At 49.9% G+C, this 20,112-nt stretch overlaps 2 protein-coding genes across 6 annotated transcripts in view; one reads left to right on the top strand and one right to left on the bottom strand.

The window, feature by feature from the left end:
* The window catches only part of Acot11 (acyl-CoA thioesterase 11), a 72,985-nt gene that overhangs the window by 46,389 nt on the left and 6,484 nt on the right, over positions 1 to 20,112 (top strand). For 3 of the 5 annotated variants that reach the window (XM_020175374.2, XM_074080034.1, XM_074080033.1), the window contains exon 16: positions 110 to 2,181. The exons of 1 other annotated variant lie outside the window; for it this stretch is intronic. In XM_020175374.2, coding sequence (XP_020030963.1) covers positions 110 to 265 — 156 coding nt within the window. In that variant the 3' untranslated portion in view covers positions 266 to 2,181. Of the gene's footprint in view, positions 1 to 109; positions 2,182 to 8,075; positions 9,514 to 20,112 lie in introns of those variants that run through there. One more of the 5 variants, XM_074080036.1, reaches the window with a different exon arrangement.
* Positions 306 to 13,422, bottom strand: Fam151a (family with sequence similarity 151 member A). Its single transcript, XM_020175377.2, has 8 exons — positions 13,167 to 13,422; positions 11,686 to 11,832; positions 6,093 to 6,245; positions 4,961 to 5,120; positions 2,986 to 3,210; positions 2,415 to 2,554; positions 1,514 to 1,657; positions 306 to 1,062 (listed from the first exon to the last, which is right to left on the bottom strand). Exons 1-8 carry the CDS (start codon positions 13,267 to 13,269, stop codon positions 389 to 391), a joined length of 1,746 nt encoding a protein of 581 aa, XP_020030966.2. The 5' UTR covers positions 13,270 to 13,422; the 3' UTR covers positions 306 to 388.

Below are 20,112 nucleotides of genomic sequence, written 5' to 3'. Positions count from 1 at the left end.
CTGCCCTCTCATGAGACATGGGTGATCAGGGCTGACCCTCATGTCTGCCTCATGACCAGGGTCCCCCGTGCCCCACTCCACCCTACATCCCTACATCCCTGCCTTGCAGGTGTCCTACTACAACCAGGCCACCCCGGGCCTTCTCAACTATGTGACCACCAATGTGGCTGGCCTCTCCTCGGAGTTCTACACTACCTTCCAGGCTTGTGAGCACTTCCTCTTGGACAACCGTAATGACCTGGCCCCCAGCCTCCAGACCCTCTAGGTGCCTACTCCATCCTGCCCAAGGGCTCGCATGCAGTGTGTGGAGGAAGGCAGAGGCATTTATTTATCCTTCTGTACCTCTACCTTCGACTCAGGCATTGGTTGACCCAGCATGGCTGGGTGGTCAGTTTCTGCTAACATCTGCCAGGAAGTCTTTGCGGTACTCCTGGGATAACCTGTAGTAGACTCGGGTTTTGTCCAAAGCCCTGGCCTTCAGCAGCCCAGCCCGCACAGTTGCATAGCTGCTCCTGGCAAGGCTGTCATGAACTGTGACGGTGGCCTGGGGGGAGGATGCCAGCAGCCTGTTCACCACTCCTGCCATGCTTTGGCTGAGTGGCCCAGCCTGCAACTGGAAGGACACAGGTTGCCTGAGCCCCTGGCACAGTTCCAGCATATCTGTGAGCAGCTGTTCTGTGTAACCACTGCCCAGCACCTCTTCAGGCCACCCCGGTGCCACAGTCACATGGGGGAAAATCTCAGCCACAGCTGTAAGTAACTCTTGGCCGATCACGTGGCCAGGGGCCACAAAACTCCCATGGGAGACTGTGGCTCCAACCCACACAGGTCGAGGCAGGTTGCCAAGGCTAGAGAGGTGTGCCAGTGTGTTCAGGGATGGCCTGAGAGCTGCAGGATCCACGATGTTCACATGGACAGCCCAGTGCCCGGGGCGCGTGGCCAGCTGCAGTAGGCATGACTCCAGCATCAGGACAGGGCCACCTGAGACAAGCACAACGGGCACAGGGTTCCCAGCTGCACTTCCCTGGAGGCCAACGTTCAGCAGGATCATCCCTTCTCTGTCTGGAAGAGGCAACGGTGTGAGAGTCAGATTATCATGTGCCAGAGTCCCTTGTTAAAGGGGCAGTGTGTGTCGGGGCAGTGGGGGGTGGGCATGTCACAGTGACAGCAGAGAAGTTGGTGCCTGGACTAGTATGAATCTGTTGACCAGGCCATGGGCTCCAGGTGCTGTGCCTTATGTCCTTTTAAAGCTCTTGGCCTTTACTTATGACTCAGACCTGGGGCCTGCGCCCACTCCTCAGCATGATGCTGAGCGATCAAGGGTGCTGGTCTAAGGCCAGGAGCCCCTTGCTCCTGACACTATTGCACTGCCCCAGCCCTCCTCACACTTTGTAGCCAGTGAGTGGCTTACATGGGCTGATGTTGCCGTGGGAGAAGAGATTCAATTTACCCACCCAAGCAAAAGACAGCCCCACAGGTTAGCCAGGGGATCCAAGACCGGGGACTAACTCACCAGGGAAGATAATGGTTGCTGTTCTTTCCCTGCCACTGACTTCCGGAACCAGCCACTCCACATCCAGACCGTCGCCCCCAGGTGACTGGAGAACAGGGACCAAGCTGCTGCCTGTATAGTATATACGCTTCCGGGTGTCATTCACTGTGGAGCCCCAAATTGCCAAGATGAAGTGGCTGCCATTCATGAAGTGCCTTCTGTATACCCCAGTGCTACAGTATTCTCTCTAAGCCTTATAGCCACCCACCAGGTGGCTGTCACTTCCCCCTTTGGTAGCTTATGAGAAGTGATTTGTCCAGGGTCCTACAGTCAATAAGCATATTTTTGGGATGGAACCAGATGGACCCAGTGCTGGCTGACTGACCTCAAGCTAGTAGCCTTCCTCCTCCCCTTAGGTGGCTCTCACAGAAGAAGTGTTGAGTCTGTTACCACCCCTGAGATGGCTCAACCGCAGGCTTTCCGGGACTCAGGGTGAAGCGAACAGGGACTTTCCCAGTAGTACTGATGTTGATTAGTGGGTACAGTGGATGGGGCTGTACTCTGAAATGTTAGTATGACCTGCAGAGGACCCACGCTAGCATGTGAAGTATATGGGGCTTACCATCTGCTGGTTTCAGGCCTGAGGCACCTCTTGTATAAGCGAATGACTATAAATTCATTGACTATTCTGAGCCTGTTTCCCTTGCTAGAAAACGGACTTCCAGCTTCATACATGTGATGCTTTAGATAGCATGCCATCTCAGGGATTGGCATGACAAGTACTCAGACTGATTCCTGCCTCCTGTTCCACCCAGGATTCTCCCCTTCTGAGGTTATGTCCCCCCAGCTGTGCTCCAGTGCCTGCCCAGGGCTGCCCTGTCCAGAATCCAGCCACATCCCCTTCCCCAGGTTCCCTTCCTACAGGCCAGCTCCTTGAATTGTGACAGAACAGGTTCGAAGAGGTCATAGTAGATTTGGTGGACAGCAGTGTTGTCCCGGATGTAGAGGAGATCGTCCACTGACACGGGGTCGCTGGAACCCTGCCACAGTGTCAAGCTGTACCTAGACCCAGAGAGCTGGCTTAGTCCCTGCCTGGGCCCAGGCCCAGCAGGTCCCACAGCCCCAATTCTATGCTCAGAAGGGGATGTCAACTGGGCCCAGGGATGGAGTACCTGTCTTCCACCAGTCCCTTCTCCCGGAGTACCATCCCTGAAAGCAGAGGTCCAGGAGGATGGAGGGGGCACTCCCTTGAAATGCCTATTTCTGAATTACCCACCAGTGGACCCCTCCCCCCGCCCCCAGGAGTTAGTGAGCAGCCCATCACCAGAGGTAAACAAGCCAGCTCAGCCAGACAGGGGCATTGCAGGTGTGAGCACCAGTGGGCTTGGACAAAATGATCTTTAGGACCCCATGGACCATCATCCTCTCCCCCCCCCACCACCACCCCAGGCATCAGAGCCAGCAGTGTCCTTAACAAGTCTTGGAGTTCTCACCTGTCAGATTGGCCCAGCAGCCAGCTGAATAGGGGCCAGGCAGCCCGTGCCATAACAGCCCGTACAGGGAAGGTGACCCTCTGGGGCAGCGTTCCCACCAGCTCCTGCATCTTCTCCACCATGGCTTGGGTGTACGTGACCGTCGGCAACTGTGGCACGTAGAGCGTGGTCCAGCCCGGAGACAGGGTGGCCTCAGGATACTTTTCCTGGGCCAGCGCCAGGAACCTACAGAGAATCAAAGCCACCAGTCTTTCAGAGTCACATTGGACCCTTCCTCTTCTCTTGGCTCTTGTCATAGAGCTAGGAAGTGGCAGGGTCTACTAAATCTGTAATCTGAGGACAGCAGATCCCTAAAGAACAGAAGGGGAGCCAGGTGCGGGTAGCTTGCACCTATAATCCTAGCTACTCAGGAGGCAGAGATCAAGAGGATTGCGGTTCGAAGCCAGCCTGGGCAAATAGTTCCGTAAGACTCGAAAAACCCTTCACAAAAATAGGGCTGGTGGAATGGCTCAAGGTGAAGGCTCTGAGTTCAAAGCCCTAGTACCCAAAAAAAAAAAAAAAAAAACCAGAAGGGGTTGGTTTGTGGTCCCATAAGTAAAGCATGCACTTTGGAGTCAGAGATATCTGGATTCAAGTCCTGACTGATCTTGGGCAGGTCCCTCAACATGATTCTCCAAGACAGCATCCCTTCCAGCACAATGGAGATTCTTAGAGATCCCTGTATGGATGAACAGGAGACTGGATCACAGCCCCAGGGTGTGTGGCTAGGGCTCTGCTAGCTATGAGTCTCTGAAGCTTCAGATTTAAAAACAAATTTTTAATAGGCAAGTAATGTAGTTTTTCCTCGCCCCTGCAAGAAAGCCATTTTTACCTTGGGTCTTTGACTACGTTTTCTAAATGCACCTCAGTCTGAGAAGTACAATATAGATTTGTGCATGAATGGTGGACTGGAAGGACAGATGGACAGAGGGAAAGAATGGAGGAAAAGAGCATGGTGCTTAGGCCAGGTGTGGTGGTGCACAGCTGTTATCCCAGCACTCAGAAGACTGAGGTAGGAAGATGAGTTTGAGGTCAGCCTGGACTACATAGGAAGGTCCTGTCTCAAAGTGCAGAAGGGCTGGCAATGTAGCTCAATTGTAGGGTGCTTGCCTCCCATGCATGAGACCCTAGCTTCAATCCCCAGTACCACAGAAGAAAAAGAAATAGTTCTTATGTTTACAAAATGAAAAGCATAGTACCCACTTCATTCTCACTGTAAGACAGCTAAGTAGTATGGTGCAAGTAAAGTGGCCAGGACACAAACACTCAACAAAGTAAGCCTCAACTTACTTGTGATTTCAGGTCTGAAACATGGGAGGAAAAAAATACCCTTATAACCTGGCAGTGCTACTTAGAGATCAAATCAAGTACATGCTTCCTTATGTGGATCCCTTGGAAATGTATATGAGTGGGGGGTTGAGTGCAGTGCTAGACTTTCTGGAGGGCTGGGTGGGAGTTGGTGTTTGAGACTTTTCCAGCAAGCCAAGTCTAGTGCTTGCCACGGGGGCAACAGAACTTGGCCCTGTCTGCTCTCTAGGATTCCACAATATAGTAGGGGTGACATATCTATGAACCAACAGTGACAGCAAGATCAGGGCTGTGCTAGGAAGAAGTGTGGGGGTTGACATCCTGGAATGAAGGCAGTGTGAGTGGGCAGAGGCTCATCAGAGAATAAGGAAAAGGGGCTGGGGTTGTGGCTCAAGTGGTAGAACACTTGCCTAGCATACTCAAGACCCTGGGTCCAATCCCCATACAGAAGAAAAAATTTAAAAAGCAAACGAAAAGAAGAGAGACATTCAAGACTAACAGCATGTGGAAAGGCTCAGAGATGAGACAATATGGTGAGACTAGAGGCAAACCCAAAGGTCCACTAAGGTCTCTTCATGCCAGATGATGGAGAGGTATGGACACAGCTGGGACAGGAGTGTGCACTCACTGTGTGGCATTGATCTCAATTGAGATGGGCACGTTGGGGCCCTTTACAATGTCAGCATTGATCCACACAGGCCTCTGGACTTTGCCCGCCTCTGTCAGCTGCCGCAGGAGGTCCAGGGAGGGGCCCACGGCCTTGATGCTCTTGAAGTCCAGTTTGATGCCTGGGGGGAAGACGGTAAGGGATTGGGAACTGGAAGACATGACTCACCAAACAGGGAGAGCAGGTTGGGTATGTGTGTGGTAGAGATTGGGGAAAAGGAATAAAGACAGGTACCAGATCCTGGAGGGGAATTAGAACAGGTTTCCAAACAGGTAGAGCTGACTCAGAGAAGAAGGGCTTGCCTCTAGAGTAGTGGGTTCAGTCCCCTTTGGGGTGGAACCATAGGCAGCTTGTGAAAAAAGAGCTGCAATTCCTGTCCAGGGTAGGCGCAGAGGGCCCTGGGCCACGAGAGCCTGTAGGGAGCTCACTCAGCCTCTGGGAGGGCAAGAGAGGGCCAATGTGAATGAATGCCCTTTTTCAGGGTGGCGAGATGAGGCTGGGAAGTTAGAGAAAGATGTTGAAGGCTAGGCCAAGCCAATGGGGAGCCATGGATGGCTAAAGTAGAGAAGTGGCATGACAATATCGGCCTTTTGGAACCATCACTCAGGAGTGTGAGGCAGTTAGTCAAGGGAAGACTTGAGGGACTAAGTTTGGGGCAGGAGCCAGTGAGGAAGGAAGTCTAGGTGATGATGTGACCGGGCCTGGCGTTTGAGGTGGCAGGTGCAGTAGCTAAGTGGCGGAGGAGGAGGAGGAGGAGGGAGAGGGTGGCGTTAGGATAAGACCTATCTTCTGATTACAACTGGCAATCAGTTGTATCCAGTTCTGTGGATCTTGGAGTGACACCCTGATCACATTTGCACTTTGCAGTTTAATCTTCACTTGCATGTCCCCATCTCACTGTGGGTCCACTAGGGAACACATGGATATACTTTGGCTCCCCATCTCACCTAGTGCTCACAGAACCTGGGCATCTGGAGCATTGGGAGGACCAAGGCAGCATGTGTTGGGGTCCGGCCTTGCCTCCTTACAGAACGACTCCTACCCAAGGCTCAGAGGGCTGGGGAGCTGGGGGAGGGGACCAGAGGGCCCTTACTCTTCTGGGAAGAGGCCAGCACAACTTCCAGCCAATTCTGCAGTGTGTTGTCACTGTAGATGGCTGGGGGGTGCGCCATGATGGGGACCCCGGTCTCGTTGGCTGTGTGGAGCCCTTCCACATTGACGTCTGCTTCCAAGGCCAGGATGTTGCCTGTTTAAGAAGCACAATTCAATCAGTGCTTTAAAAAAAAAAACAACCCAGCATTTTCTCATTATGAAAAGATCACACATTTGTTATTAACATTTGAAAAATTCAGAAAAGCAGAACAAAGAGGAAAGTACCTACATTCTTTCTTTCATTTTTGTCTATGCATATTTTACAGTGGACACTATGCTGCGTCTATTAATTTTTAAATGTTTTTTCTTTCAACATTATGATATATCTCCAATCTTTTATACTTTTTTTTAAAACAAAAAATGGCTGAAAAAACCTGGTTGGAGGTGATCACTATGGTAATGACCCTGAAACACAGATTTGTTTGTAGTAGTTGTTTTGCAACTAATAAACAATGGTACCTATTTTGTTCTTAAAGTGTAAAGTGGGAGAGCTTATATTGAGATAGAAAAGCGTAAAGTGGGAGAATAGAGCCCTCAGAGTTGGGGAGGTCCCCAAGAGAGGGTGTCCTCTGACTATCTGATTATTCTTGATCCCTCCTTGTGGAATGAGTTGGAGCAACCAACACAAGATCCCTTTAAAACCCCTATTGTCGGATCACTTTCTAGAAGTTGTCCTGACTCATGCTCCCACCTAAAGTTCATGTGATTGCCCATTTCACTGCATCCTCGCTAGCAGTAAGCATTGTTTTTTGGGTGGTACTGGGGTTTGAACTTGGAGCCTTGTGCTTGCTAAGCAGGTGCTCTACCACTGGAGCTATCCTGCCTGCCCATAACATTGTTTATTTTTATTCTTTAACTCAATCAGGCAGAGTTCAATCTAGTGGGGTCAGTAGATTCTGGAAGGCCATGTGAGAGGCACTTGACTTTGGAGGGTGCAGTGGAAGGAGGACCCACTTTCATCTCCTGCAAGATCACAGACCCTGTCCACTCAGACCCTCTGGCCCCTCTGGCCAGGCTCTCCAAGTCCATTCCCTACAGAACCACTAGAGAACATTCTAAATATATATTTGATTCTGTTGCTTCCTGTTAAAAAAAACAAAACAAAGGCTGACAGAGTGGCTCAAGCTGTAGAGTGTCTGTGTCGCAAGTGTGAGGCCCTAAGTTCAAACCCCACTACCACCAAACAAAACACCAAAACCCAGTCACTGACCTGAGAGTCAAATCTAGACCCTTACAGCCTTTGAGGTCTGACTGACATTTCCCAATCTCATTTTATGTCCTTCTGCCTTCCCTATTCCTTGGGTTCCAGCTACGCCAGCTGCTCCATCGTTAACATAAATCACTCAGTTCAGTTCAGTTGTAGGTTCTGGTCTGTAGGTCTGGTGGACTGACATTGTATGTCGTTAACATGCCCCCAGCGAGGCCAGGCCAGTGCTGCCAGGTCCCCAGACTGCACTTTGAGTAGCAAGGTTTTTGTTTGTCATGTCCTTCCTGCCTCTTATGTATAGCTGCTGCCTTGCCCACCTCTTCCCTCCAGAGTTACTAAGCCACCTCCTAGCTCCCAGAGCTGTGGCCTGAAAACATCACTTCCTCAAGGAGCAGTCTACCTCTTCTAAGTTAGGTCATTGCTCTGTGAGACCTGCCTTCTCCTGGCTGCTCAGCCCCTACAGTGAACTTGCTCACTCAGCACCCTCCCTCCTGAGTCTACCCTCCATGGCAGCGGGTGCCAGTCTGAACTGAGCAGCACTTGAGTTCTCTGTGTCTAGATGGCTCCAGGACCCAAAGAAGAGCTTCAAAGATGATTGATGAATGATGAACAGCTGGGTTTCTCTAAAATCTCGGTGTATGGGTTTCCATGAGGGAGAAGGACAGGTTGTTGCCAGCACTGAGTGGAACTGTTTTTTTTTTCTTTTTTTTTCCTGAGATGGAGTCTCACTGAGGAATCCAGCTTGGCCTTAACCTCACGACCCACATGCCTCAGCCTCCTGAGTGTTGGAATTACAGGCACACTGCCATGCCCTATGACACTGAGTCTTGTCCCAGCCTATTTCCTACTTGCTTTGTAGCTCATGCTGAGAGCTTGGTGGCTCTGTTATCGTCATCTGCAAGAGAGGACAAGCCTCTGCAGGAGACATGGCTCAAGTGGTAGAGTGCCTGCCTAACAAGTGTGAGGCCCTGAGTTTAAACCCCATACCTCCAAGAAAAAAAAAAAAAGATAATTAGAAAGGGGACAAGCCTCCGGTTCAGGGGAAGAAGAGGGGATAAAGGAGAATGATGGAGAGGGTGAATTTAACTGATAGACTGTAAGCACTTTTGTAAATGTCACAACTTACTCCCAGTACAATAATAATATAATAAAAATTTTTTTAAGTCTCCAGCTCATTGCCCCAGAATGCAGGGCGTGGACCTCAGAGTCCATTGAGCTGTGGAGGGCTTTATGAAGGCTAGACTGTGGAGTTCATTGTTATGACTTGAACACAAAGTCCTTTAACTTTTGGCTACTGGAGAATGTGTTGAGAGGTGTCAAAGGGTTTGGGGCTCCGTGAGGTATAGAGAAGCAAGGCCCGGCAGATAAGAGGGCAGCTCAGGAGAGTGGGTGCCACAGTTCCCTTCCCTATTGTAATGGGGCCAGTTCTGGGTTGGGGGAGGCAGCTGTGCATTAGGAGGAAGCTGGGGGATCTATGTTTCTGTGTCCCAGTGACCCTCCAGGGGTGCTGACTCCCTGGTTTGTCTGCTGTTTCCTTTGAGACACTGTGTGTGCTTTGAGGATCTCTCAACCCTCCTTCTGACTGTGGCCCTGAGCAGGGGCCACACCCATGCTCAGTGAATTGGAACAGAGACCAATGGAAATCACTTTTTTTTTTGTACTGAGGATTGAACCCAGAGCCTCTTGCATGCTAAGCAAACATCAACCCTGAACTACATCCTCAGCCCTGGAAATCACACTCTGGACCTGATTGGCTTCTCTGAAATGGTCACTTTGAGCCAGCTTCTTCCTGGAAAATCTCCCTTGTTGTTTAAAGTTGCTCTATATTTTCTGGAGGCTGAATCTGGGAGCTGACTTCCTTGGAGTAGGAGAGCAAAGGAACAGAGGATGAACAGGAGCCTTGGTCCTCGAGCCATCAGAATAGAGGGCCTGCTGCTCTCCCAAGGGCAGCAGACACACAGTTCCTGCTGGGACATTGATGCATTGAGGCAGAAGAGCATGAGGCTGAATGCACAGATCCTGAATCCACACTGGTTTCCAGTCCTAGCCCTCACATTTGCAAGCTGTGTGACCCCTGGCAGGTTACCTGACCTCTCTGTGCCTGTTTCCTCATCTACAATGATTAAATAATTAAACATTCCTGATTAGGCATTCACTAAGTGTTAATCATTATTTGTGGGGAAGCTGCTCTTACTTGAGGTAACCTGGGAGCATCTGGTACACTTCTGTGGCTGCAGAACAATTATGGATACAATCAAACCTGCCCCAGTTTGGATGATAAATGCTGGGGTCATCTTGCCAGCCCACATTTTACAAGGGGAAGACTGAACTACAGACTGGTGAAGTCACTTGCCCCAAATCACTGCTATTAAATGACCAAAATACAATTTGAACCCAATTCTGTGCCCTGGTCTCTCCTCTCCACATGGATGCCCAGTCATATCCAAGGTGGCTTCAGCAGTCTAATTCTTTGCCTGCTCTCCTGAGGACGGTACCCCTCCCCCCAGACCTACCCTAGAGACCTGGCAGAATTCTCAGGGAGAATTTGGACCCTGGAGCTGAGCTAAGTGTGCCTCTCCGTGTTCTCTGCTATTGGGCATTGATTGCCTGGTTGGGGCCCTCGGCTTAGTGGGGCCCAGATATCTCCCCTGCAGTGATAAGTTTGGGATGAAGCTGGGGGTGGCAGGTCCTTTTTGCTTCCTCTCAGGCCTTATCTCCCCTCCCCTCTCTGGCCTGGTTCCCTCTCTGGGCAGGAGGCTCTGTCCTGATCACCAACGTCCTGCAGTTGAGGAAATCCCTAGAGCAGCAGCAAACCAGACCCTCCCAGGCTGCCCTAGCCTCTCCCTGCATATCACGATGCCTGCCTCCTCTGCAAAGTCATCCCTGACCACTCACTCATGCATTCATCCAACAAACCTTTCTCAGGTTTAGTACCAGTCCTACAGGTGTGGGCTGCAGATAACGTGCAGAGAAAAAAACTAAAGCCTGGCTCCCAAGCCTTGCTCTTATTCAGATCTACCATGTGACCTAGAAAAGACCCTGTCCCACATTGGATCCCAGTTTCCTCATCAGAAATTGGGAATTACCTTACCTTCCTTCCATTTCCCTTTCCCCCTTCCTTCTTTTTTTTTTTTTTCAGTATTGGGGCTGAATTCTGGGCTTTCACTTAGCCACTCCAGCCTTTTTTTTGTGATTTTTTTTGAGATAGGGTCTCACGAACTATTTGCCTGGGTTGGCTTTGAACCTCAATCCTCCTGATCTCTGCCTCCTGAGTAGCTAGGATTACAGGGGTGAGCTACTAGCACCTGGCTCCCTTTTCTTCTCTTTTCTTTGAGACAGGATCTCACTATGTAATCCAGGCTGCCCTAGAATTTGTGATCCTCTTGCCTCACCCTACCCTACTGCTGGGATTAAAGACATGCACCACCATACCTGGCAGGAGATATTTCTTGGACAATGGCTCTCAAGTGTGGTCCTACAGCCAACAGTATCAACATCACCTGGGAACTTGCTAGAATGCAAATTCTCCGGCCCCATCCGAGAACCACTGAATCAGGAACCCTGGGGGGTGGGGCCAGTACCCTGTGCCTTCAGAAGCAGACTGGGGACTGTTCCCATCTTGACTTAGCATATCAGCACATTCAAAACACAATCTACTGAGCTTCCCAACAGTCCTGAAGGAGGACTTTTCTGTCGATGGAGTGGGGTGGGGGTGGGGAGGCTCAAGCACAATGTAATTTCTCAGAGCATGGGCTCAGGGGCCAATGCTTCCATTTCCTGCATTGCCTTCACCCCTTTCAGACATCAGAACCTAGAGTAAGCCACCTAACTTCTCTGAGCCTCCATTTTTCTCCTGTAAATGATACCCATGGAGCAGTCTGCATGGTGGCCCCAGAACCATGTGTAATGTGTGTGTGAGGGGTGTTCTACCCAGTGAACTGAATGGTTACCATAATAACTTTGCATCTGAGACTCCAGGAGTTACACAGTCTGCTCTGGTGTGGAGAGCTTATCATGGTAACCTAAAGTGCATATCTCTGGCTTCTGTAGTTCTTGAGGGCAAAGGCCTCCTTAGCAGGGGCCGTCAAGCACCTGACAGGAGAGGGCAGGGTGACTGCGAGCAAGCGCAGTACAAAGGTGACTACAGAATAAGATACAGTTGTCTGAATCCTAGGCCTGGTTCTCACCAGCTGTACAACCTGAGCCTGTGCCTTGGCCCCTGAGTGCCATTTCTTCAGGTGGAGTATGCCAAACATGGGAATGGCTGCCATCATCTCCGCTCCTTCCTCCCCTCTCCTCCACCTCCACTTCTGGCAGCTGCACTTACTTTTCAGGGCAGCCTCCATCTCCTTCTGGCTGTTGGCTGCGTGGTACCAGGTGACGAGCAGGCCGTCCCGGCGGCTGATCTGGCCTGTGCTCAGCAGATAGTCCAGCATGTCTGCATCGGGGCGGCAGACTGAATCTTGCACACAGCCTGGAACAAGTACCAAAAGGGTCAGTCCTTGACCAGGTTAGACCCCACCACCCTCCCTGGGCTGGCTGTGCCCAACACTCCATCCAGCAGAGAGAAAGTGGGACCCAGAGCTCCCAGTGCAGTGAGAGAGGAAATGCATGGATTTCTTGGACCAAGGAGGCCCTGGTGGTGGCCTGGGCAATCAGGAAAGAGGATTTCGCAGAGATGGGGACCTGAGAGTCCATCTTCAAAATAACCAGAGCAAAATGAACTTGAGGCATTTACTCAAGCTGTAGAGCACCTGTTTGCAAGCACGAAGCCCTGAGTTCAAACCTTAGTCCTAGCCGGGTGCCAGTGACTCTTGTCTGTAATCCTAGCTACTTGGGAGACTGAGATCTGGAGGTTCATGGTTCAAGGCCAGCCAGGGCAAATAGTTTGTGAGATGCCCCTGCTACATCTCCAAAAATAACCAGTGCAAAATGGATTGGAATTGTGGCTCAAGTGGTAGAGCACCTGTTTTTTTTTTTTTTTTTTTTGTGGTGCTTGGGTTTGAACTCAGGGCCTACACCTTGAGCCATTCCACCAGCCCTTTTTTGTGATGGTTTTTTTTCGAGATAGGGTCTCACAAACTATTTGCCCAGGCTGGCTTTGAACTGTGATTCTCCTGATCTCTGTCTCCTAAGTAGCTAGGATTACAGACAAGCCACCGGCGCCTGGTAGAGTGCCTGTTTTGCAAGCACAAAGCCCAGAGTTCAAACCCCAGTCCCACCAAAAAAAAACAAATGAGAGAGAGAAATAGAGAAAGAAAAAGAGGAGAGAGAGAGAGAGAGAGAGAGAGAGAGAGAGAGAGAGAGAAAGAAAAGAAAGAGAGAAAGAAAGAAAAAGAAAGGAGCTTGATCGTTGTAGAGTGGAACATATGCTGGCCAGACCAGAAGAGCCCTGAGGTCTCTGAGGGCACAGCTGGTGGGAAAGAGGCTGGCAGGTGGAAAGACAGAATCACAAGGCTCAGGATGGGGACAGGCAGGTCACTATAGCAGGTCCCTGGGTGAGTAGAGGAAGCCTTCACTGAGAGGGTGCAGGGATCAGAAGGGAGGGGTATGAGGTCAGGACACCAGGCTGAGTTGGAGGTGCCCATGAGGTCCCCAAGAAGAAATGTCCCTCTGAGGAGATAAGAGAGAGGCCTGGGCTGAAGACTGAGATTTGGTGATAAGGCAAATGATAAGAAGAAAGTCAACGGGACCTTCTGTTGAGGATGGGGTCTCGGTAGGATTGGGGTATGGAAGAGACAAACAAAGCTAGGGTAAGGGATGAGAAACAGGGTGAGGGGAGGCAGACAGGATGGCATGAGCTCCTACCTGGCTGAGTGCTCCAAAGTAAGGTGAAGACCACCACTGCTGTGATGGCCACCAGCAGGACCACACTGGTACCTCCAATTAGGATGCACTTCCTGCTGACCATGATGGCCTCTCTGGAGAATGTCTCTTTCCCAACTCCTCACGGCGTCCCTGAGGCCCTCTGAAGCTGGGCTCTAGTGGGAAGCAGAAGCCCACGCAGCACGGAAATCTTCCAAGGTCTGGCCTACAACTCCTGAAGCCCTGAGATGCCTCCTAGAAATAGTTCCTGAAGCTCCTCCTCCCTCTCCCGCCCTCCTCTTTCCTTCACCCTCCCTGCATCTTAACAGGCCATGCAGAAAATCCTGTCATCCCCAAAATGACCTTTGAGCCAGCAAGAGTGGAGAATGTTGTACCAAGCCCCCACCCCTGCCTATCATCCCTACCTAGGAGTGGGAGGCCAGGGATCTAGCCCAACCCTTGTTTCCTGGGCCCTGGAGCAAGCCTCTGGTCCTCTATGCAGCTGAAGGGTCTGATTTCTAATGCTCTTTACTCTTCTAAATCTAGATCTTTCTGCCCTGCCCCAGGGAATCCCCAGGTCAGGCAGGGTTGGTGACAAGGACAGATTAGATCTGCCCTAAGGACATGGATTTTCTTCCTATCTGAGATCAATGCTGATAGATTGGACTAGGATCGAAACTGATCTTGCCAGCCTATGTTATTGCAGGTCACCCCTGCAAGGCCATGGGCAGGGACTGGGTAGGTCACTTCCTCACATAGAGGGGGCCCTGGAAGCCTCATGAAGGGAAGCAAGTTAGGGACTACCCTGATTCCAAGGGACCCTGGAGTGTAAATGAATCTAAGAGTCACATGTAACGATCGTGCACAGGGACTTACTAGAGAAATCTACTAGGGCACTTGGTGAATGACCAGCAAATCAAGGAACCTGATCTGGTTTGCATTTTTTGGCTTTCATTAGTAACCATAATAATATATTTAATGATTTCCTATAACACATCTCACATCTTTTTTTTATTATTATTATTTTTTAACCTTGTTGATGGCCCAGTGATCGGGATCTTTTTTTTTCTCATCGATCATTCTGGGCTCAAGCCTGGAACCAACCAACGTCAAACTTCTTTCTTTTTTTTGAGACAGGTTCTCCCTGTGCCTCCCAAGCTGATCTTGAATTCAGGAACCTCCTGCCACTGCCTCCCAAGTGCTGGGATTACATCTCACATCTTTATTTCATTTGTCATAACACTAAAACCAAATGGTTCTCCCTCATGTTGCAGGAGAAGAAATTGAGGTTCCCAAGAGTCACTATTTTATCCCATCACCTCAGTGTCACATTGCAAGATGGGCCGGGCTGCCTCATGGGAAGGTCACTTTTTGAGGTAATATTGAACACCAATGCTGGACTGCTGGACATCTTTTTTTGAAAGAAAAGCTCAAAACTTAGTTTTTGCAGTTTATGGGAGCTATCTGCCCTTGGGTTAGAGTTGTAGCTTATTATTTAGTGCCTGTGACACTTATGAGGATGGCATCATCACCTCCTTTCACAGCATGGACCTGGAGGTTGTTAGCAGCAGAGCTGGGGTGTAAGTTTCCTGGTTCAGGCTCTGAAGGCCATGTGGACCTTCCTTCCGGTGGAGGATTCCCATGAACTCTGAGGGCCCGAGCTTCTCTGTCTCTTCTGGCAGCAGGTTCTGAGGGATGTGCCTTGGAAGAAATGACTCCATCCAGCTCTGACTGATGGCAAGAGGAACAGCTCTGGGAAGAACTGGCAGGTTTGAAGGACCCCTCCACTATCTGTGATGCCAGGCATTGTTCTCAGCTCTGTGAACTCACCTGTCACATTCTGTAGGAGAAGAGCCAAGGCTGTTGGGGACTTGGGCATTTCAGCATTCAGAGGTGGTGCTGTCATTTCAGGGCTGGTGCTGCTGGAAGGACTCCCGGCTGTAAGAATGTCAGGCCTGAAAAGGAGCAATGGGCATGGGGAGGGGAGCACACAGGGTCAGGTAATAAGGATTTGGATACAGAGGAGACTTTCAGCTGAGCTGACTTGAGGACCAATGAGGGAGAGGACTAGACAGGGGTGTTCCAGGCACAGTGAGCAGTGTGTGCGTTAGAGCGACCCAGATCTTGGAGCTGTGTGTAGCATAGTGTGGCTGAAGCACCAGGAGGGACATGAGGCAGGGGTTGGAGGAAAGCGGGGCTGGATCACCTTGATACAGAGCCTAGAAAGGATAGGGATAGCCTATGGGATGAGTAGGACAGAGACACTTAGTTCTGAATTTGGGAGGTGATCCTAACTGGGGAAGGTCAGATGTCCTAGCATCCGGCATCTGGTTTTAGCACTGCCTGCCCCTATACCCTTACAGAGCTGCATGACTTCCCACACCATACTACCAAAGCTCCTCAGAATTTTGAGTGTCAGGCCTCAAAATTCTGTTACCCAGGCTGCTTTGATATTCCCCACCCCCACTCCATGATAGGTAGGAGGAGAAGAAACCTCCGGGGAAGAAGAAAGCAGGAAGCAGGGTGCTCAGGAGACTAGGCATTGCAGAAGTGGAGAAGCTGTGACTGAATCACTTCTCCAGGAGGCTCCAACCTAGGGCCTTGAGAGGCTCCACCACCTCTGGGAGGCAGAGTCCCCCCCATGGGCCCTTCTCCTCCCCAGAGAAGCCCATCACAGTGTGGGGATTGCAGCCTGAGTCACAGAAAAATGACTGATTGGAAGTCAGAGTAGTGGTTACCTTGGGGCACAGGAAAGTAGTGGTTGAAGGTGGACAAGAAGAGATTTGGGGGATTCTGGTAATGTTCTCTTTCTATAGCTAGGTGCTGCCCTGTGGGTGTGCTGGCTTGGTGAGAATCCATCAGACTTGACATGGTCTGTGTGATTTTCTGCATCTACATGATGCTTTAGCATAAAGGTTGAGACAGGAGAGCCTGAGTTTAAGGCCAGCCTAGGATACAAAGCAAGACCCTGTACTAGACAGACAGGCAGGAGCACACCATACAGGGGCCTCAAAGCCAGGTCCTGGGGCTTTGTTGTGATGCTGCAGGTGGCAAGGATGCACTGAAGGTGTTTGGGGGAAATGAGTTGTCAGAGAAGTCCCCTTGCTGCAGGATGCAGGTATGAGGGGAAAGCTGCACCTGCCCCCATGGGACATTGTCTAGAAGGCTGGCAAAGAGCTGCCCCACCAATGATGTAAACTGTACTATAAGGAAGTAAGAAAATAACTTAGTCCGAGTTAAATATGAGTGGCCATGGCTTGGAAACATAGGTTCAACTTATACTGAATGACATGTTCCACCATGGAAAAAGTTACAAGAACTACTATAAGTAAGTGGGGTCATCAGGTAGGAGACTACAGCAAGGAAGGAACATCATTGGATATTTTTTTTCCTTGTTCTGGCTCTGGGCATTGAACCTGGGCCTTGAGCATGCCAGGTAAGTACTCTGCAGCACAGCTTGAGTTTTTGTTATTGTTGCTTGCTTACTTTCAGTACTAGGGATTGAACCCAGGGTATTGTGCATAGCTCTTGGTTTTTAAGACAGGGTCCCCCTTTGTAGTCTAGACTGGCCTTAAACTTATGACCCTCCTGCTCTACCTCCTGAGTGATGGGATAATAGGTAGCCCACCACCACACCCAGCTGAAATAGGATTTAGATTTTGTCTTAGGCTTAGATTTAGGGTTAGTAGAAGGTAGGTGTGTCAAGCTTAATATAAATTCCAAGTTTGATTTTCTTTTTTGGCACTGGGGTTTGAACTCCGGGCCTCACACTTGCTAGTTGCTGAGCAACTCTTACCAGTTGAGTTGCTCCGCCAGCCCTAAATTCCAAGTTTTATTGAAAAGTCAAGAGGATGTTATCTCAGATACAGAAGCTGATAATAAATGGCTGTTAAAAGACGCCAAAGTAAGTGTGGTGCTGCATGCCTGTAATCTAACTTACTCAGGAGGTAGAGGCAGGAGGATGGAGAGTTTGAGGCCAACCCAGGCAAAGTTAGCAAGAACCTTCTCAAAAAACAAAAGGACTGGGGGTGTAGTTCAAGTGACAGAGTACTTGCTTGTCTAGAAAGCATGTGTCCTGGGTTCACCCCTAAGTACTATTTAAAAAACAAAAAGGGAGGGGTGCTAAAATCTGGTGTGGTGGTATATCTGTAATCTTATCACTCAGAGGCTGAGGTAGGAGCATCAGAAATTTGAGGCCAGACTGGGCATTTTAGTAAATATCCTATCTCAAAAATAAAGTTAAAAGGGGCTGGGGAGCAGGGCACCAGTAGTTCATGCCTATAATCCTAGCTACTTAGAAGGCTGAAGTCAGAAGGATTGCTAGTTCAAGGCCAGCCCAAATAGTTTGTGAGACCCAATCTGCAAAATAACAAGAGCAAAATAGACTGGAGGTATGGCTCAAGCGGCAGAGCATCTACTTTGCAAGTGTGAAGCCCTGAGTTCAAACCTCAGTCCCACAAAAAAAAAAAAAAGGGCTGGGGACATGAGCCCTATGGTAGAGTGCTTGCCTAGCATGCACAAGGTCCTGGGTTTAACTCCTGGTACTGCAAAAAAATAGCCCAAGATAATTTGGCTCTTGACCTGCATCAACCCCATCTCTGCACAATCAAGCAAGCAGTCTGGAGGATCATCAATATAAATGCAGCTTCTTCAGAGAACTTCACAATGAGGACCTGAATTTGGATTGGGGCTGGTGGGACATGGCAGATTTGGAGGTGAAATGGAAGGACTTGGTGGCTAATTACCTGGAGGAGGGGGAGGAGTCAGAAAGGGTCTTCGAGCAGGGCAAGTCCTAGAGTTAAAGAGCTTCTGGGGAGGGGCTGCTGGGGGAAGAAGCAAGTTTGAGTAGGACTTTGTTGGTGGGGGACTAGGGTTTGAACTCAGAGCTTCATGCTTGCAAGGCAGGCACTCTCCTGCTTCAGCCACACCTCCAGTCTGTTTTGCTCTTGTTATTTTGGAGATGGAGTTTACGAACTGTTTGCCCAGGCTGGCCTCAAACCTCAGTCTTCCTAATTTTAGCCTCTCAAGTAGCTGGGATTCTAGATGCGAACCACCAACACTGGGCTGAGGGAGGACTTTTGCTGGAAGAAATTGGCCTTGTTTGTATGGGTGCAGAGAAGGAGCAGGTAGAGGAAGAATTCTGAACAACAAGGACCCTGGAGCAACAGGAAGGAGCCCAAAGTGCAGAGGCTGGGTGTGAACAGAAGCAGGAAGGACAAAGGGATGGGGGCAGAAAGGGTGAGATCCAAGGTGGACAGGAGGGAATTCAAGAGCACTGTCATCAGCTGCACCTATAAGGTCACTGTCAAGCACTAACAGGCACTGAGGAATGAAGAGCATGCCTGATGAGGCTGATTTCTGCACAGAATGTCTCAGAACATATCATGCTTCATATCTAAGAATATCCTGAGATTTACTGACCAGGGTGAAAACAAGAATATAACCTGGTGATGATTCTCTTATGTTGTAAATGGTGACCATGAGGTTTTTCTATTTAGACGCTGTAATCTTAATTATCTTAGTTACTTTAAAAAGATGTTGTTTAGAGAGATAACTGCAGCCTCCTCGTTTCCTTACCATGGAATCTAGGCTACAGTCATCCTGTCCTGCCCCCTCCTCCCCGCCCTGCTCCATGCTGTTATCGTGAGGAGGCAGGGTGGAGCAGGGAGAAGACCGAGGACTTGGGCACTCATGACCTTCAGCCAATATTTTCCCTTTATGGGTCTCAGTTTCCTCATCACAGACTGTGGTTCCAAAACACTTGTCACTCCAGGATAAACAAAAGTACAAGACTGTATAGCGAGGAGTTTTTATGGAGGGGTCTTGAGTGCCAGGTGAGGAGCTTGGTCTTCATTTAAATAAGGTCCTTTCCAGGTGGTTGTGGGGGTATGAGGATAAGTTCTTCTTTGAAAGGACACCTCCTCTGCTTTCCCCTACTGTGTAGGCAGAGTAGGGAGGGGCCTTAGTGGCCAGGGGACTTCTGGATCATGGTGACCTCACAAAGACCATAACCCCAGCCTGGGCTGGGGGGAACCTAGGTAAGCTCCTCAGTTGATCCCAGGGGTGGGGTCAGCCTTTACAAAGCTTAACTCCATTAAGGCAGTTACCACCTTGATCCCACCCCCTGGGTAAAGACTCCCCTCTGGCTGTAATTTCATACCTTTGGCTTGAAGCTGAATTTTCTGTTACCAAGCGGATGCCCCAGGTGGAGGTAACACATTGAACTTTACATCAGCAGCTCCAGGCTCACAAAGTTTAGGCGCTCGAGTCCTGAGAGTGATGGGTGGGAGTATGGCAGACGCAAGGAGGAAGAGGATGAGAAAACCCAGGGAGGGAATACCACAGACTGGGCGAAAGAAAAGGCAGAGGTCCAGGAAAACAGACCCCACCCTTGTTTCATCAACCCCCTCACTCAGGGGGACAAACAGTTGGTGGGGATGGACATTTATGGAGAGCCTCTGTGGGCCAGTCCCTGTGAGCATCACTCTATGTATGGCTCTCCCATTCGAAACATGGAGATGGATGCTCAGAATGGTGAGGCCACTTGACCAGGCTCTCAGCTGGTGAAGACAGAGCAGGTTTCCAACTCAGGTTTGTCTGACTCTAAAACCCTGGAGTTTTGCATTATGCTGGAAATCAGGAGAGTCACCTTGTTGTCACTGAACTTTTCCACTAGGGCAGGGACCTAAGAGTGGCAGAGAATGGAGAATAAGAGTGGGAAGACTGACTTCACAGAATGATGCATGTCTTGGGAATCTCTGTGTGGAAAGTATGAGTTGAGGGTGTCTGGTTAGAATCCCACCTCTGCCACTTGCTGGGGACTTTACAAAAATCCCTTTAGACTCTTGAACATTCTGAATTACCATGCCAGTAAGTGAGGACAATGATATCTATTTTGGAGAGTTGTCTTCATTCATTCATTCATTCTCTCCATGAGTGGTTTTTGACC

Source organism: Castor canadensis, chromosome 7, assembly GCF_047511655.1.
Source record: "Castor canadensis chromosome 7, mCasCan1.hap1v2, whole genome shotgun sequence".
Taxonomy (NCBI): Eukaryota; Metazoa; Chordata; class Mammalia; order Rodentia; family Castoridae; genus Castor; species Castor canadensis.
Note: the sequence above shows the minus strand (reverse complement) of the source record. Positions and strands in the feature narration are given on the sequence as shown.

Excerpts from the sequence above, each read along its gene's own strand:
- Fam151a (XM_020175377.2), bottom strand. The coding sequence starts at position 13,269 with ATGGTCAGCAGGAAGTGCATCCTAATTGGAGGTACCAGTGTGGTCCTG. Across the intron at positions 3,211-4,960 it reads ATTGAGATCAATGCCACACA|GTTCCTGGCGCTGGCCCAGG; the intron begins GTGAGTGCACAC and ends GATTCTCTGTAG. Across the intron at positions 1,658-2,414 it reads ACAATTCAAGGAGCTGGCCT|TGAATGACACCCGGAAGCGT; the intron begins GTAGGAAGGGAA and ends GGGGCTCCACAG.